Source organism: Temnothorax americanus, unplaced genomic scaffold (genome assembly GCF_048541705.1).
Source record: "Temnothorax americanus isolate GAGA-0224 unplaced genomic scaffold, ASM4854170v1 Scaffold15, whole genome shotgun sequence".
Classification (NCBI taxonomy): domain Eukaryota; kingdom Metazoa; phylum Arthropoda; class Insecta; order Hymenoptera; family Formicidae; genus Temnothorax; species Temnothorax americanus.
The window spans coordinates 2,212,224-2,232,741 of NW_027509286.1; the positions used below are offsets into that span (position 1 = coordinate 2,212,224).

The 20,518-nt window shown below is 31.7% G+C and overlaps 1 protein-coding gene across 2 annotated transcripts in view; it reads right to left on the reverse strand.

Annotated features, from left to right (window-relative positions):
* Nucleotides 1–10,450: 10,450 nt before the first annotated feature.
* LOC143895167 (uncharacterized) overlaps nucleotides 10,451–20,518 on the reverse strand; it is a 216,520-nt gene continuing 206,452 nt past the window's right edge. Inside the window, exon 7 of one of the 2 annotated variants that reach the window (XM_077402102.1) lies at nucleotides 10,451–11,430. In XM_077402102.1, coding sequence (XP_077258228.1) covers nucleotides 11,159–11,430 — 272 coding nt within the window. In that variant the 3' untranslated portion in view covers nucleotides 10,451–11,158. Of the gene's footprint in view, nucleotides 11,431–11,882; nucleotides 13,756–20,518 lie in introns of those variants that run through there. The other variant, XM_077402116.1, reaches the window with a different exon arrangement.

A 20,518-nucleotide genomic window follows, 5' to 3' on the forward strand; every position in this document is an offset into this window, starting at 1 on the left:
TGGGATCTTTCCCGCATTCGACCCGCTGGTGTTTCTTCAATGAGTCCCGCCACATGTATCGTTTGCCGCATCGGTAGCAGGGCCAGGATTTCCGATTAGATTTCCAGGAAGACGCTGAAACGAAAGATTATCGGTGATCGTTAAGCTGTTCTCTCGACTCGCGTTTCTCGATCGCAACATCGAAAGCGCGCGATTTGCAGGAACTAATCTTAAACAATTATGATAAATAATCATTGTTCTTACACGTCGCTCTCTCGCATAAGTTGTTAGAATTGGGATCTTTCTTCTCTGATACGTGATATGTGTATCCAATACTTTGATATTGGACATCCTGTATCGAGTATTGTCGCACAATACAAGAGATTGCTCGTGTAGGAAAGAATATGTTCTATAGAGAAGAATCGCACTATAAACTATTGCGCATACAAAAAATTCTCAAAAGAAATTTGTTTAAGAAATGAAGAAACAAAATTTTATTATATCGTATTACAAATAACATGACAAGAATGAATTGCGGCGTTTAGCAGAGCCGTACAGTTGGCCACATAAAAATAATTCGTTCCTAATAACGAAAAAAAAATATTAATATGCGCTATCACAATCACGACAAGTTTACTACTTAACTAAAAATTATATAAGAAAAATATGTAAGCTTATGCGTATAAGAGATTAACACATTACACATAAAATCGAAATAAAAAATATTTATCAAATAACTCTATAATCGAGGAACGTCAGCCTAAAGTTGAATTTAATATGCATTGCATTGCAGAATTTATTGCGTACGATTGTAAAACTTATATACCCCGTCATCTGGTAGAACGATTTTAAAGAGAATACGGGTTTATATATATTAAATTTTCGTGTTCATTCGCATATGTACATAAAGTTTTTCGATCTGGCCACAACTCTATCTTCGCACACTTGAATACTCGACTACTTTCGTAGGCCGAGTCCTGCATTCGGAAATCGCGTCAGAATGATACACAAACAGGTGTTCCTTGAGTCTGTCCCGCCTGTAGAACTTCTTTGCGCAGAAATCACAACTGATTTTCGCTTCCTTGTTACCGCACTGCAATTGATGACGACGTAAACTGCTTATCCACGAATATGCGTTACCACATAAATTGCATATAAGAATCTGACGTTCATTCGAATAGTCCGCATTCGTTGGAAACGTCACGGAGTCGTTGAAGCCTCTCGCTTTTAAAGAGTCGTCCGTATCTCTGAACTCATGGGAAGTTATGCTCCATACCTTGCTCACCGCGAGTCCTGCACATAAAAGTTGGTGTGAGCGGAAACATTGTAAATCAGCGAAATCATATTCGTTTCGCGAAATTGTTAATTACACACGGTGTTCTCGGGTGAAAGAAAAACAACGCAGATTTGAATTTAAATAAAAGATCTTTATATTAGCTATACTCATTATACTTGACGTTATCTTAATGAATTAGTTCACTGTGAGGATAATCGATATAAAAGGATCTCAAAGTCAAAATCAGAGAAGTCTGTTATGTGCACAGGAAATCGAATTGGAAAAAAGGAATCATTAGAAGTATAAAAGTGAGAAATATTATTATCTTATCGCACATCCGTGCTTTGGCTCGTACTGGCTTTAAATCGAATTTAGATTTTGCTCATGAACGAACCAATCTGATCAGTCTGAATTTAATTTTATTCATTTATTTCGTGCTAAAATTTTTGGGATTTCACAGCAAAGATCATTGTAAAATACTATTTTTTATTTGGAACTTTAGGAATTATGTACGTTAGGAGATTAACAAATCACATACAAATTCGAAATCAAAAAAATACTTTATCGATTCTCCAAATACTGATCTATACATAAGCCTAACTGTTAAATCTAGTATCAATTTAACTGCAAAATGTATTGGCATTGTAAAATTCGCTGATTTCATTATCAGAAAATATAGGTTCGTTTAAAGCTGCATTATCTTTCTTAATCACTAGGTGTCGTACGAATTTAATAAAGTTTGCCGATACATTTCTGCGTTTCTTCCTTGGCGTTTCGCTGAAAAATATCGCACGGTGCTTTTTCCGCAAAAGCTTGTTTGCAAATTAAATCGAAGTAACGATCAGGTGTCGTTAAACAACATGCATACATAATCCCTTATGTACAAAATGGCTCTCGCGTTACAATTTAATGCTGTGCATGCATTTTGCGTGCGACTGCCAGCGATGCTTATGCTTGAACTTCCTGCCGCAGACGGGACACTTGAAGGCCGGCTCTTTGCCGCATTCCACCCGTATGTGGTTCTTTAGGGAGCCGCGCCACAGGTAACGCTTACCACACTGGAAGCAGACCCACGCCTTCCGCAAGTAGACTGAAAAACAAGAAAAATCGTCGTGGTATTTAGTACCGAAAGTCAAATGTTGTAATCTTCTGCGCTATACCAAATCACTCTTCCCTCCCCCTCGCCAAACGTCGCGTTTAACTCGGAACGATATTAGCACGACCGTGATGCGTTACGGTCGTAATCACGTCTATTATGAATCGAGTTTTCTGTGAATGAAAGCGTATTAAGCCGAGAAAAGTTGTAGGTACATGTATTACGGACGTTCATTCTTTAATCGAGTCTTTCGCTAAAGCTTTTGTTGTCGCAACTTATATTTAATCCATGTAATGCATTCCGTAATTCCAAAATTCATACTGAAGCGCTACAAGGGAAGGGGAATCTAATTTTAAAATTATTCTCTTCATGTACAAATCAATTTTGCACGTTTCTAACTTTCCATGTAAATGGGGAGAGAGAGGAGGGGATGGGGAATTATAATTATACATGTGCTCACAATTTTTACCGAATTATTACGAGAAATGGAAAAGACATAATTAGCGAGCTTTTATTTTACGATGATATGATAAGATAGATCTGCTAGGAATGCTTTTTAAGAATTCATGGTGTGAGCATCGTGGAATTTACAATTAGTACAAAATAACTTTTGCTAGCGAAATAGAACTGAACTTTATTAATGTTAACAGTATACGATACGAATAACGTTTACAAACGTTGACGATATACAAAGGACATCTCTTGAGTCAATAATTTAATTGCTGTTACAATTAAATCGTTATCATGACCGTAAAGCGTGTACATTCGACGTCAGATGCGACTGTAATCTGTGTTTGTACTTGAACCTCCTGCCGCAAAGAACACAGCTGAATTTGGGCTCCTGGCCGCACAGCCGTAGATGAGTGTACATCGAAGACTTTCGGGCGTAGATCTTGCCGCAAAGTTTGCATGGGAACATTATGGCGAATGAACTTGAACCATCTGAAAAACAGATTGGAATAAGGAGGGGCTATGTGAGTCAGTTAAAGAAAAAGTTGGATAAAAAATTTTTCAAGACAGGGAGAAGCTTTTCAATTTACAAGGTAGGGAGGGGGTTTTTGGCTTTCGTCTTGACAATTTTTTATCCGATTTTTTCTTTATTAATTCAAATAGCTCTTCCTTATACGCTATAAATAGTGTGTGTGTGTGTGTGTGTGTGTACATTCTAGAGCGCGTTCTATAATAAACCATCATGTCGATGTCTCTCATACATTCCGCGACGAAAAAACAATGCATACCATAAATTCAATAGTATTAGAATTCACGATTTAATAGTCCTTTCGAAAGACATTAATCGATTTGACAAATTAACAGGGTTCATGCGATAATTTTATCGGAATTAACAAAAAATAATTAGCATATCTTATAATCTTATCTCGTTTGCTAATAAATAGGAGTTGTAGTTGTTTTTGATCATTTTAAGATAAAATATACAATATTTTTTCTTATTAAGATTTTTACATCAACTGCATTTCAACTGCAATATTTTGCAGTTGATGTGAAAATGTTAATAAAAATATATGTTCTGCATAAATAAAAACGAATATAGTACACACATAAACTTTATTTGTGTAAAAATATTTCTTATTATTATTGTAGAAAATGCCATAACAGTATACTATATAATACTATATACCATAGCAAATCCAAAAAGATAATATAATATAATTTTAATGTAATAAATATTTCCATATTTTGTGAATGTTTTACGATACATTGCGTTGATATTTCTAAAAGTACATATATTTTACATCCGACAATATCGTAAAAAAACGAAAAGTCAATATGATAAAAAAATAATCATTACAATACAGTTTTATATATTTAAAAATTGCTTTTTAATTAATCTTTTTTATTTTTATAAAACTTTTGTCATAAATTTTGCAAAAGGTTTGAAAATTCGCGGAATGTATGATAAGAAACATAATATTTCCTGATTTTTCTCTAATTAATTTATAATTTTCAAGACAAAAGGAATTTATTGAGGATTTGATATAAATGATTTTGTTTAGTAATAACGAATTAAACACGAATGTCGTATGTTTCCTCTCAAATGCAATCGGGATAATCATATTGATACGTATACACTAAATGATCAATCTTTTGAGTACTGATGTGGGCACGTATAGGCATACACGAGTATTTTCTCTTTTCAATTTCTTAATTTATCTAAAAAATAATTAATATTTATAACTAAAAAATATCACAAATTTGAAGAAAACGCAAATATCTTAATAAAAGTCCTACACCCAACTACAATTTGAGAAGCCATGCGATATTTTAAGCTTGGTGTGAGAAAGAACTCCAAAGTGCTTAGCGCATCATGCCTTTCTGTATTCAAAGAATTAAAGCTATTATTTAAAAACTGCTATTGTCAATCAACCAAAAAATCGCAGAATTATTTTGTTTAAACGGATTTACAATGGAATAAAGAAATAGAAGTTAAAAAATTTCCTCTCTCTTGATTTTCGTGTCTTGATTCATTGATATAATGATAAAAAGGGAAAAAATGAAAGAGCGTGGACTTGGTTTTATTGGTTTATTAAAAAAATTGCCATCATTGTATTCATCCGGGAATAATAACCGCGGAATTATTACGAATTCTTTCGCCCTCAATTTTACCACTTTGCAGTTTTACAGAATTTTATTAAGGCATAAAATTATTTTATGGCATAAAATAAGCAGCATATATTCCAGAAAAAAAACTAAACAGGTTGAGTCGTAATAATTCCGATTGTTAATAATAGTTTTAAGAATTTCAAGAGAATTCGAAGTAGATCATTTTAAGATACGTAGAAGACGCGATCGTTCCCAAATTAAATTTTCATGAACATCTATGATATACGTATCCTTATATATATATAAACAAAAAAACTAACTACATATCGTCGCTTATTATTTCTAAATGTATGAAGGAAAGTCACTTATTGAACATATTTATTTATTATTAGATAGATTTGTGAATTGAGTTGTGGTGCTTCGTAAGATGGTGCTTGTGTTTGAACTTTCTGCCGCAGACGCAACAAGTAAAGCGTGGCTCGATACCGCATTCCATTCGTTTGTGCAGACTCAAAGATTCTCTCCATTTGTATGTCTTGCCGCACGTGTTGCACGGATAAGAGCGCAACGGGTACAAGTGTAGGTCTGAAACATACATGCAACAATTCGATCTTATTTATGTCGGACTGACAATTGATTTCGTTAATCGCGTGCATGAGAGAACCTCATTCGAGAAAATCCGTATTGGCAAGATTTTAGTTTCGATCCTTCTTTCGGTCATTCGCGAGATATCAAATTTGATTTTATACCGATACACCGGTGTTGTACATGCTCTTATTCTTATAAAATACTAAAGCCTTATAATTACTTAGCAGTAGAGTGGATGAAACTGATGTATAATCAAAATTTTGGTAATATTTATGTTATCGATATTATTCATCATGAGCATTAACTATAGTCAGAAAGCATTTACATATACTAATATTTTTTTTTTGATTTTATATAAATAATAAATAAAATATTTAAAAAACCGATCGCTTATGAATATGACGTCGTGAAATATAATAAATATTGTTATAAACTTAAGTAATGTGATGATATATCAATATTCAGTAATGATATTGCCATAGTTTACCGAAAAATACGCATTATTTGACACAGAGACAAATTAATTTTAAAAATATCATCAATTTCTTTCTCTCTTAATTTTATATAATATAATCGAGATAAAAGCCGATTAAACAATTATTTTTATGTATTGTCATCGAACAAAAAGTAATTGTTTAATCGGCTTTTATCTCGATTATATTATATAAAATTAAGAGAGAAAGAAATTGATGATATTTTTAAAATTAATTTGTCTCTGTGTCAAATAATGCTGATATGTTTATTAAGATCAAATATATGGCGATTAGTAAATATATACATGTCAAAATTTTATTTACGTATAAACTTGTATGAGAGTATTGTATAACAGTCGTAACAAAAAATCGAATATCACATTAATATATCACAAGTATTATTGCAGATAAAATATTCAAAGGTAATGCCACAATTAATAACATGTTACGCAACGCACAATTATGCGTCTTTGTTGACAGTATATTATACAGGATGAAGCTCGTAATTAACTGAGAAAGGAATGATTTCTCGCGTGTAAAAATAAATCAGAAAGGTAGAATCAAGATTAATGTTTACTCTTACAATATAAGAAAATTACTCTTATAATTAAGAAATTAAGACCAAGTTTATGTAAAATTTCGAAATTTCCATAATTTTTTTCAAAATTTATATAAATACATATTGATATTTAGGATATAAATATAAATATGTAGAATACAAATATTTAGAATAGAAATATGTGTAATTATTCTTTATACGTTATTAAGTTATTATTCACTGTTACTTTAGAAACGTGAATAAAAAAGATTTCAGTAAAAAAATATAAGAGTATTTGGGGAGGAATCATTTCCTTTCTAATTATATCCGGATATCTCACACTCTATATAAGTTTTTTAAACAGGTGATCTAAACAGTAGTTAACTTTATTGCTTATAAATAATACAAGATTTAGATGATTTTTTACTAAATGTGAATACTGATTGTGAGATGTAGCAACCAAATCTAGTACTAATTAAATGGATATAAACATTTTAATCGGAAAGTACAATACTCAAATTTTATAAAATCTGATATTTTAAATGGAGATAAAAATTATGGAACTTTTAATGTCAGTGCGGTGATACACAATAGTGATTATTACTATATTCGGTCAAATGATGATAACGTTATTGATCTGATTGCTTATAATGCTAAATATGCATATCTTCATATCAATTCGTATTCGACGAATTGACACAAGTCAATTCAAATTCGTAATATGCCTTAGAATGAATGCATTCAACTGATTTAATGAAATTTTCTCGCGAATTTTCTTTATTTCGCACGTCTATAACTGTTTTCTGATAAAGTGTAAGATGACAATAGATGTTATTAACCTTTGAAAACGCCTCGTTACATATAGTAATTTTATTCTTTAAATGCTGTAAATGTATTTAAGAATGTTTTTATTAAGTCGCTTAAAGTAGCTACGTCCATTGTTTTTTTTTTTCTACAACAATTTATATTTTTCTAACATCACAGAAAACAATATAATACTAATCTCAAAGAGAGATATCTCGGCGTTTAAGGGTCAATAAAACTACAATTTGAACATCATGATGGCCTGGTCTTAAGCCACCTCATGTGAATTTTATTGATGTGTCGCTCAAGATTAATCTTCAACTTGAACCTTCGATCGCAGAAAATGCATTCATTCTTTTGCTCGATCCTACATCTACTTTTTTTTATATGCAGTTCCAGATGCTTCCCCCACAAAAATATTTTTCCGCAGCCACGGCAGGTCGGTGATATTGAGTTATCACATATAGACCTTTCAAAGCTACCTAAAAAAATTAACAGCATGATCATTACAACGCGACAATGATTTCTTTGAAACAATTAGACTGTAGAGTAGATGAACTCTTCATGTGATTCTATGTAATCTTAGAATATACGTAATTAGAAAATACAAACTGCATAGTTGAAAAATAATCTTTATATCAAATTTTTACATATTTGAACGAAGAGTTATTTACCCTGATTCAGTGAATGTCATTAAAATTCTTTTTCGTAGTTAACCAAAAATACTCTTAACTCGTCACCGCTATTTCACTCAAACAATTAATTTTTGGAATAATAATTAAACATTAAACCCAATACGTACACCTCAGTAACTCGATAAACACATACAGAAACACAAATATAAAATAAAACAGAACCAACTTTTTCAACGACGACGTGGTAAACAGAAATTCACTTCTCACTGCACACAATTTTCTCCAAACCCTTTCACGAAACTCTTCACTCCGATAGATTTAAGTTCATGTATTATTTAGAGTAAACACAAAACGGTAATTGAGAAATAACAAACTATGATGATGCAACAATCTGATATTCAAGTAATAAACAGAAGTGAAGTATGACAACACATTATACATTGCCGTTTTTGTGTGTTTAATTTTACTTTCTGCATTTGGTTTATTCACATACAATTAGTCCGAGATATATAAATGTCGCCTCTATTGATAGCTATACCGAAACTTCGGCGCATCGAACACGGATAAACTCGCAAAGTTAATAGCATTGAGAGTTCCAAGGAAACTTGATTTCCTTTTCACAGATAATATTTTCGAAGTGTCATATGTGATATACTTTCAAATGACCCGCGTGTCTCTATTTCTTATCGCATACGAACAGTTCCTTACCGCATTCATCACATTTGTGCCTCGTCAGAGAATATCTCCATTTGTACTCTTTACCACATGCGTTGCAGATATATTTGCCGCGGTATCGCTGATGTTTACTACCACCAGCCTTCTTACACCTGATGGTGTTATCTGAAAAGAAAATGCGTCATTAGAATGTATTTTCAGCCATCATATCCTCGTAAGATTCATCCTTTTTTTTAAATTTAGCCGCGTGACGTTTAAATTATAAGCGTTTCTTTTCTTCGAGAAGAAGAAATTCTTTATTCAAATTTGTCATCTATAATAAATTTTGTCATAAAACAATTAGGTTTTTCTAAGAACAAGTTTGAAATCAGAATATCGTTTCGCGGTCTTCATTCTTCCGGTAAAAATTCGTAGACAGCACGTATTTCACTTATGAAGTACATTCTCTGCCATCGTATTGTATTATTCCTTATATTCACACCGAAAACACAAAACAATAGGTGTATTTAAATAAATAAAATACAAAGAAAACCTCATATTCTGCATAATCTTCCCAGAACACTAAATATTTATCATCCCGATACATGCACCATTTTTAAAATAAATGTAAATGATTATTAAGCCGGATCCAGTCCAAACAAACAAAGTACTCGCTCATTCGTGTTTGTTTATGTTCATTTGCTTGGTTCGGAGATTCAGCTTGAGAGGAGCAACGAATTATACACTTTCCTTATGTAAGATACTATGCAGTTTATAACAAATTAAGACACAAAAAAAGAAAAAAAAACAATATCATGCAATTAGTTTATCTAATTGCGACAGCGAAAAATCTCTATGTTTCGTAACGTCGAATTCAATTAATTCAAAATTCATTTAATGTCACAAAGGAGTTTTTTTTATCTATTCCTCAGCTTAGTGTCCTTAAGACTAAATTTTCGGTATTGAGGAGAATATAAAAGTAAAATTAAATGAGAGAGTAATTTTCCGTAATACTCTCTTCGGGGTGAGATACAAGGTGGACACTAGGCGTGAGAAAATTTCATTCGAATGTCTCAAGCGGGAATGTCGCTCAAGCGGCTCAAGTCGCTTTAAAACTGCTCTATTGGGTGGGAGTAAAAAATAAATACAATGTCACTTTTTAATTTTATTTTATTACCCGTATTACGTATACATTGGTTTGTTCAACCAATTGTGAACGTAAATCAAGTGTAGCTTGAGCTGACGGCTGCGCCGAAGCTTTGCATGGCACAACGGACACGTGTACTGCGGCTCCTTACCGCAATCCTCGCGTTTGTGCCTCGTCAAAGACGGTTTCCACGTATACTCCTTACCGCATGCGTCGCAGGTGTATTTGCCGCGATACCGCCTATGATAATGTTGAGGTCTGTGAGGCCTATCGTCGTTATCTGAAAAGAAAGCACGATATTAGCATGTGTTCTTAGCCGTCTTGCAATCTCAGTCAGACTTATATTCTTTCTTAACTCTTCATCGTGCGCGAATTTAATTCATTAAGGTGTTTTTTTTTTTACTTTTCTAAAAAGAGAATAATAGATTAAATGTATCGCCTGGATTAAATTTTACTAATATAAATCATATGGATTGAGTTCCCTTAAAGGCTCTTTTTAGTTACAATTTTAAAATCGAAATATACATCAGATTCGCATTTTTGAGTCTTTCGGTGGAAACTCGGGAACTTCAAAAGGAGTGTAGGAAATTGTATGGTCGGCAATTTTCACGAAATTTTATTTTATCGTGATCTATTCTCTAGTTTCACATTATGCTCCTTATATTTATATAGGAAAAAAAGATAATGAGTGTACTCATATCTTATGTACATGCAGCTTTTATTTCGATAATCAGTTTCTCCTTACTTCTAAATTATTACACATTTTGCATAAATCGCCCAAAAAGGTATAAAGTATCCTTTAGAGAAATAGCTACCAACGGTTAAAATATGTATGAACGTTTTACGATGAAATGTAACGATAATTATATTTCGAACAAAAAACAATGCAGCATAATTTTATATTAAGTGACAGTTACCTGTTATGAAAATGCATATTATGAAAAGATCACACGTTTAAATTTAAAATTAGATTGTCTTCAATAATATCTCACTCTCTAAATAAAAGATGGTGTTACATATACAGTATATTTACAATATAAACTATGAAAATTGTGGATAACAAACTTTTATGTGTGTGTATGAGTAATAATATTAAACGTAAATAAATTCAGATAATGACATGGAAAATCTAGATAATAATGCTTAAAATTGTTTTTATTAATTTTCTTACATTCTTTACATTTCTTCTATCCCTCTCGAAAAAAAGCATGGAAAATCCATTGTTTATTTTTAAAAATTGGTTGAAAAATTGAATATATTATATTTTTTAAACTATTCAATTTATATATATATATAAAAAATAAAAAAAAATTAAAATATTGAAAATCAGAAATAAAAAATGTAATTCAATAAAGGGCAGAGTCAAACGTAAGAGCATTTCATCGATTATGTATACGATTACAATATTGTTATATGGATTTTCTTGATTGTTGTCGATCGTTCCAAATGTTCTTGCCGTTCGGGATGGCTACGCGATGGACGTTGATCATGTGCTTCTTCAACATCCATTTATGTCTAATTCTTGAACCGCATATAGAGCAACTGTACTGTGGATCTTTTCCGCATTCTTCCCGTTTGTGCCTGACCAATGACTGCATCCATTTGTATTCTTTCCCACATTTAGAGCAACAGTGTCTGCCCAGTCTCTTGTAATAGTCCATCATGATGTGCGGCGATGGATCTAGAAAAAAACAATGAATGACGTGTTAATGCATTCGAATTCCTATTGACGCATCCGTGGAATAAAGTGTATAATTATCTTGCCGTTTTAGATAACGAATAATCGATTACACTTGCTAATTTATATGTGTCAGACATCGACGTGTAAGTGTGTATCGATCGTTCATTATTTCTCTTAAATACCTATGTCACAGATAGTTAAATACTATTATTTTAATTTCTTTTCCCACATAATTATTAATGTTATCTCTTAAACTATGGAGAACCCGTACACTTTACCGTTCTTCTTACAAAAATTTATTTTACTTAAAAATCCATTTGTTAAAAAAAAATGGTAATTTAAGTATATCTTTATTTTCATAAGTATATAATAAAGAAAATACAACGAACGAAACCAAAATTGTTTCCATTAAATTACGGGAACAGTGATGTTATTTAAAAAATGCAGATCAGAAAATGTACCAATGCTATATTTTTTTTACATTGTGATTCTGAAGAAGTTTAGATTTTCGTTTAGAAAACTTTCAGTATTTTACACATTTTGTGTTGTCTTGTACAATAATATAATTCATTGCCACGTTGTCACTTTAATAGTCGTAAAACGATTATCATGAGATAAACGTCTACAGCTTACATATCGTTACAATCTATTTTACAATATTGCTTATATCATAGACTTGTTGGAGTCTATGTTACAATAATGTTTGTACCACAGACTCGTTACAATCTACGTTATAATATTGCTTGTCTACTTTTTTCAAGTGTGGCGCACACTGAATCCTTACATCCCGCATTCGCTCCATTATTTTTAAATTATACCATATCAAACATACGTATCAATCTTATCTGTTTTCCCTGTATAATTTGTGAATTTTTCTCACGCCTCGCATTACATTGCATTCCGCGACGTATACAGAATACTTACGCGAATATGACTTTCTGTAAGTAAACTTTCTTGTCATGATACATGTGCCTTGTCGGGGACATTTTATAGAAAGTGATAAGTTATACACAGGTACGAAAAAGCGTGGCTGATATCCTAGACAATTACACATCTATGTAATTCTACACGCCATTGTACGTACACCGGCGATAAAAAGTTATAATTCTATGTTCATTGTCTCGTGTTTTTCCATTTAAATACACTCGCTGTTACCATTGTTCATATTCATAAAAATCATTATGTATCAATATAAATTATCATTTTTCAAAGCATTGCTGCTCTGATATTTTAAATTAAAAATCTTTTGCATAGCTTATATATAGTTTCAATTTTTCGGTGAAAATTCTGTTACTTTCTCATCTTAAATATATAGATTGTCGGGTCTATTTTCTTTTAATAAACGATATATATTATATTTATTTATTTAAAAGAATACATATATATATATATATCGTGTCTATATATAGACATCTATAAAAAGTGTTTTATAAAGTCAGTAGTTAGAATGAGTTTTCATAAAACTGAACACTTTTAGAAAAGAGTATATTTAAGATACAAATGTTATGAAAAAGATTGCCAAGATAAACTAATATTACTAACTTGTTAAACTATAATAAATTTTGGAAGAGATGCTACCACATTTTCTAACACATAATGATCAGTAAAAATGATTAATGCGAATTATTTATTTTATGAAAATATGCATTTTCTACATAATATTTATAATCACTTTTCTTAAGCAGATCATTATTCACAATAATATCTCCTTCAAAGAGAATATGTGTAATCGTTTTCGATTAATTAAACTATACCGTCCTGTTTTTTCATTTCGATGATTCGACTATTTTGTATATTAAAATAAAATCGTTCGATAAAAAACGATCATTTAGAAATATTCTTTCGAAACGCGGATAACATGATACATAAATCCTGAAATGTGTACAATATGAGATAATCTTCCTTATTCACTTCATCGCGGAAATCAGTCGTTTTCTTACATCTTACGAGTAATTTGCATTAGTATACTCGGATTCTCAAACAATATGGGTGATACTCAAGAACATGGTGGGCGGTTTATATCGGTCAGGTCGCAGTAATCGTATTTCTTCGAGAATATAGGCTTGTGTGATTTTTGTCAATGACGGATTTCATTTGTGGGGGGGGGGGATGAATTTTCTTATTTGTGAACGTTGTTCTCATGGCGTAGCAGATAATCCTTGCGCCGGAATTTCCTGCCGCAAACCGTGCAAATGTGTTTCGGCAAGACGCCGCATCCCTCGCGTAGATGCCTCGTCAAGGAGTCCGTCCACGTATAACGCTTGCCGCACTTATAACACGTAAACGGCCGATCGTAGTTGACGCGGCAATGTTCCCTCTTGGATTCTGAAACAGATCGCAAAAAGGCCGAGGGGTGAGATAAATTTCGTCGACGGTCTCTTTTAACTTTTGCACTTGACTCACATCGCAATAAATAATGCCAATTTAATCGAATCGATCATTTTGAAAGATAATAATTGGCGAAAGCCAACTAACAGAAAATCATCATATCTTAGCCTTTGCCATATCCTTTTTTCTAAATATTGCTTTAGTTGCAATTTAAATGTCGACGATAATTTTAATTCGATATTGTCGACTATCTCTAGTGTAACAAGTTCTGTGCTGCAATAGTTTATATGCGCGGATCGTAAAAATTTTGATAATCGAAGATTTCGATAATCGAAGTCTAAAAGATAAAGTTGCGTGAAGATACTTCTTAATTTCTGAAGCAGTTGCAATTTTAATTTCATTAACTTGTATCTTTTCAGAAGTGATCGATTCGTCATAATATGTTAACACATGCTAGGACGAATAGTTAGATAAATTAAAATAATCGAAGTAATTAAATAGGGAAGTTTTTCAATAGTGCAATAGTACAGTTAAAGTCTTTTAGGGACGTTCGATAAACTACGTGAATATCAGTGAATATTACCACTTTATTTTTCCAAAACGTTAGATAAATATGACTAATAATTCTGAATTATTTATAATAGAATGCGTTTCGTGTTTAGGTAGCTTTAGTTTACAAGCACGTAATAAAGCCTTTCTCGTTAAATTATCGAATCGTTCCTCATTTAAATAAAACTTACGTCAATCAAATCATGAATTGACAATCCATAGGTTGGTAGCACATTATTTGCATATCTTCCTAAAGGATTATCTTTAGTTGAGATTCCACTCTGCAAAAAAACTAGAGGACTTAGTTGAGAATATAACTGAACACTAAAGTACACCTGAATTAAAACAGTTTTTCTTTTCCTTATCTCTCGGCAAAGTTACACTCAAAAATAGATCCAATAGATTAGCGGGCAAATAGCGTTAGATTAAAGGTTAATGGTAATAATAAACTCAGCGAAAAGATATTTTCATATATTTATTTTTGAAAAAAATAAAATAAATCGAAATATGGCAATAAAATATTTGTTTGATAAAACCTTTGCTTGTCGTAGGTAGAAAAAAATATAGCTTAATAATTTAATAGACATAATACAATATTAATGCAATATTTAAGTGTGTATAGCATATGCCATTACAATATTGATATATTGTTTCGCTGAAATCATAACTTTATTCTTTCATATATAGATACGTGTTTCTTTTCGGATTATCTTACTTTAGGGAAGTAAAAAATGTGCGGATAATAATTCGTCGTGTATAAAAACAATGATCAAAAAATTAAATTAAGCGCTATATCGAAAAAAATGGTAAGAATTGATAATCGAAATTAATTAAATGTTAAACGTAAAAACAATTTGGCGCCGCAAGATCAAATGTTAAGCCTCTAGCTCGCCACACTCCGGTCCAGTAAACCGCGCTGAACGTTTTTCGGTTTTCTAATTTTCACATAATAACATAATTTTCTAGTTTCCTAATAATAAGTTCAGTTTAAATTCAAATCATTTTCTTGACCTGATATTATCATAAACATCTAATTCAAAGTCTGTACTTCCAATTTCTATAGCACAAACTTAAAAATATTAATTGGAATGAAAATGACAATGCGACAAAATCGGGTGGTCTCATGGACCGGAGTGTGGCGAATTAAGGACTCGAAAATAAGTGTGGCTAGCTAGGGTTAACTATCATAATATTAATCAATCTTGTGTGTTAACTATTTAATTAATGTTATATCGATAAGTGTTCTAAAAAGTAGGTACATGTTATACAAAAGATACGTTATGCAATTTAACAATCTGAAATACAATACATGAAACAAATGTATCATCACGTGGTAGATAACACGTTAAATCAGTAATAACATGGCTGCATTCGGGGAACGCGCTATTAGCGCTATTTGCTTATTCTATCCTTGTTTTACATTTAATGAGCGATGAATGCAGCCCATATTAGTTCAATATTTGAATATGGTAAATTGTACATGAAAATTCTTTTTTGGTCATAACGGATGTATAATAAAAATGTATCATAATAGAAAAGGATATTGATCATTGTGAGGCATTATGAATTAATGAGTACAAATTGCTCATTATAAACAATGCTTGTGCTTTTATTTTCTTTTTCTTTTATACAAAAATAACAATATTATGTATATAAGCAACACGAATAGTCCATTAAAATTAGAAATTACTCCCTGGCTTCATTATTAGCAACATTAAGTTCAAGATTATTATACGCAGTTATGTCTGAACAAAAACAGTGTAATGATAAAAAAATTAAATATTCCCACACTTGTGCACTATATCGATTATGAAGCGGCTGTATAAAGGGCTTCGAGAGATTAACATTCTCACAGATAAATTGAATGGAAAATTTTTACAATGGTACGGAAAGTTATTATTGTGTGTGTGTTATTATTATCATTATTACTATCATAAGCTGTGTACATCATTACTCTTCGAGTGTCAATTTACGAACGTTTTCGATACTAACTTTGATACTCAGCATTCTAAACTTAATCCAGTAATTGCAAAATAAATAAATAACCAATTATAAGTAAAAGCAGATAAATTTTTCCGAGAATAAATTCTATACAACAATTAACCCTCAGTTACCTCACCTGGGTCTGAGAGACCCTGCACATTGTTAAAACGTGCAGGGTTTTTAAAACATTCATGAAACCCTTGTATCTTTTTTTAGTCAGTACTACATCAATTTGAAAAAAAAGCAAACTGTTTCGCTTTTTCAGAAAAACACGTCTTCCTTTTTTTTTTAAATAACATTTATATTTTTTAACTTGAAATAATCTAACTTGCACAGTCTTGTAGATCTTTAAAAGACGCATCGATTAAAAAAAAGACTTCAAATTGATGCATTTGTCTTGAAGATACAAGCTGGAGAAAACGGCATAGGGGTCTCTCAGACCCTGGTGAGGTAATATCGGGGTGTAAAAACGTAAGGTAACTGAGGGTTAACATTTCTCGGTGACTTCACCTAATGCTGCCTTTGCCATCTTTGTACGAAAAAACGCCAAGTACACTTTTTTAAATATTCATTTCAGAACTAATTAAGATTTATAGTATTCAACAATTTTATAAGAGAACTCTGAGATTTTAGATATCTCTGCGTCTTTTTATCAAAATAAATTAAAGATTTCCATAAAAACTTCAATAATTTTAATTTTTCTACATGTCGAAATATTTCAAAATTTTTATTTAAAACGAACCAGTCCAGTGGTTTAACAACAATTTCAAAAAAAAAAACTAGAAAATTACTAGAAATATTTCCTCAACAAACATTTGACTGAAATGTTGTCAAAATATAAACCATAACAAATAAAATGGATAATAAATTTCTAAGACAAATTAAAAATATCTAAAAATGAGTAATTTAAAAGGGCTAATTTATTTTATATAATGATCAAAAAGCCTTGATCGCGCAGTTGCGCGGCCGGTCGATCAGTGAATCAATCGAAATCACACTGGACATCCAGGGTGAACCTTCCGTATGTGACGTTTGAAGTTGGATCGTTGATGAATCGGCTTCTTACAGTAGGGGCACAATAGCGGCGGCTGGCCGCATTCCTCTCGCAGGTGACGGTTTAAGGTGCTCTTGTTGGTGTAACCTCTCCTTTTACATCTAAGGCAGGGGTACGGTTTGGACTGTTCGGAGTAAGTAAACGCATTCCGCGACAACCGCTTCTTTTTACCTGAAAGCAAAATTCGAACTTTGATTAATGCGCACGATATACCTTCAGCATTCAGCAGATATGAACTGCTCGTGATCTTCGCGATGCGTTATTTATGCGGATCAGTTGAGTTTGAGTCATTAACTTATCTTCAATTGGTCTCATTGAATCAAACTACTTGGATTCAAAAATGCTTATGACTGACAGTGTTAGTCTCGACAATTCATAGAAAAGGCGCGTTTAGCGCAAGCCGAAGAACTTTTTACTTAATAAAATATAATAAAAGGCTTAGGTCTCGAAAAATATTTGTCTATTGTTTCATGTAAAACACTCTTGTAGTATTGTCTCTTAATCGCATAATATTTAAAAAAAAAAAAAAAAAAAAGCATGTGACACTTTGATTTTGTTAGTTTCGATGATGATTATGTGTATCTCGAACATGATCTTCCAAGTCTTCTTAGTCGTATCTTCAGGCAATGTTCTCGTTCGCAAATCATCTTATTTACAGAACCCTCGTTATAGGATGTGAAACCTTCAATTATTCAACTGCGCGTATTAATTTATAATACGCATATAATATAATTTTATTATAATTTTATTATCACGTACACACACATGGACTAACAATTATAACAAAATTATAATAAACTACAATAAAACACCGTAAACGGGGTCTCGTATAACTAAGGTCTCGATGTATCTTTCATTTAACGTCCAAATTACAAGAATTAGTCAACTTATCACAGAATTTTCGCGATCACAAAATCGAATTTAGCGAATAGAGATCTTCCAGCGATTCAGCCGTCGATCTCGAGATCATTAGCTTAGCTCATTTGCGATTAAATCTCCATTTCGATTAATAAAGTCAAGCGATATAATCCTCATAGGAGGAATACAATATTTTTATATGCTAGGATATCCTAATATCTTTTTATATTATGACAGTTTAATTACAAAAACCCTTTACCAGTGAGATTACAGTGTATTTATTATGCAACCTTATATTCAATCAACGAATAAACTAATGTCTTATATTATAACAGTGGCGGATTTATATCTTTGATCGAAACTAATATTTATATAGAAAGCTCTTTTTTAAAAAAGATTCTGTTTGTATAAATATCTCTATATATGTATATAACAGTTATTTATTGTAACAAACTTAATAAGAATTAATTTTTTCCAAAAATAGATACATAGATAATAGATAAAAGAAATAATATAAATTGTATTTTAATTAACATAATTTTTTTAAACAGAATAATAAATTTCTTTCGCCAGTATATAGAATTATAGAATAACAATTAAAGTAATTTTAAATCGACCGTGACTGGCAATATATACCGTCTTTTCGATATGAACATTGAAAAACTGTGAGCCAACTTGGTTTGTCGGATTCACACAGCATTTTTTTTCGGATCAATCATCGAGGCATTATTAATTTCGACAATGGGTTTAATTTTATGGAAATAATTTTTTTATTTACTAAAATAATTGAGACATACATTTTCAAGATAAAAAAATTGAAATATTTTAGGTAATAGATCCATATCAATACATATCGCGCATCTTGATATTGTGAAGCTTAGGTTTCATTAGGTCACCGATAAATCTGCCACTGTATGCAGGAAAGGAAATGCTAATTATAAACTAATGAATGTAATAGCATAATAGGGCAAAAACTATGAATTTCGCGAAGTACCATTCTCGATCTCGACGGAAGCTGATGGTTAATTAGTCACTCTCCTACGCTTAAAAGCTCTTCGCGAAAAGTGCGTCGATTGTAACCGCATTCTTCCTACAGCCGCACGCATATATTTATTCTTCAATGTGCGTTATCAATATTCTTCTTACATCTTCAACGTTATTTATATCTTAACAAATTATATCGAAATGTCTTCAACTCGCAGTCTATTTACGACATCTCTTGAGCCGTCGCGTCAATTCAAAAAAAGAAGATACCCAATTACTTATTCCGCATCAGTCTTTACAAAATATAGTTTTCAATATAATGATACAAACAATCAACAGTCAATCAGAAATTTTACATATTCTTCAATATTTAATTTCTCATCAATATTTTTCGATATTTATATGTACAATGGATCGAAGTAAAGCACAAAGAGTCGCTACATCACAATCACTATAAAATATGGCAAGTAATAATTCAAATCATTATATTCTTAAATCTCATATATACTTTTAAAATATCGCAACGCCTTATAGTTCCCTTGAAGTTCTACAGAATTATTTATTGTTAGACTCTAATCAGTCCGCAATTTAACGCAAGATACAATACATCTTCCAGACGATTATATTTTCTTCTACATTGAAAAAAAAAAATACTTAGATCCAAGAAAATATTTTTTCACATAGTACCAATGGCTTATGGCTTATTTACTTAATATAATCACATATTTATATATATATATATATATATATATATATATTTAGAATTAGATATTTTTACTTAATTTAAGTAAATGTCTTGTGGCATCTTGTGGCCACAAGATAGATAGATAGATAGATAGAAAAATAAGTTTTATTTCAGCTTATATGGCCACGAAATGGACCTACATCAACAACAATAACGCCGCTCCAATTTAACGAAGTTCACCGGCACGCACGCATCCGGTCTCAATTTTCTCTTCAAAGTTTAGAGCCCTACAAACGGTCTTTAAAAGGAGTTTGTCTCTCATAGTTTCCACATAAATAATATAGTTCGGCGTCCAGATATCCAGCCCCATTCCTTCATACCCCAAATTTCAGCACCATAAGATATCACACTTTCGACTAGCCTTTCAAACAGCCACATTTTCTTCTTAAAACTATTACTAAAATTTCTCTCTCCAAACCCCCAAGCCTGACGCATCGCGAACCCTTCCTTCTTAACTAATTCGTCTATGTGTTTGTTATGCTCCGCATTCTTTCTAAACATATATCCTAAATATTTGACCTCTTTGACCTCTTCGATTTCCGCATTGCCCCATCTCCAAGATCTTCGCTTCCTTTTTCTTCTCCCTC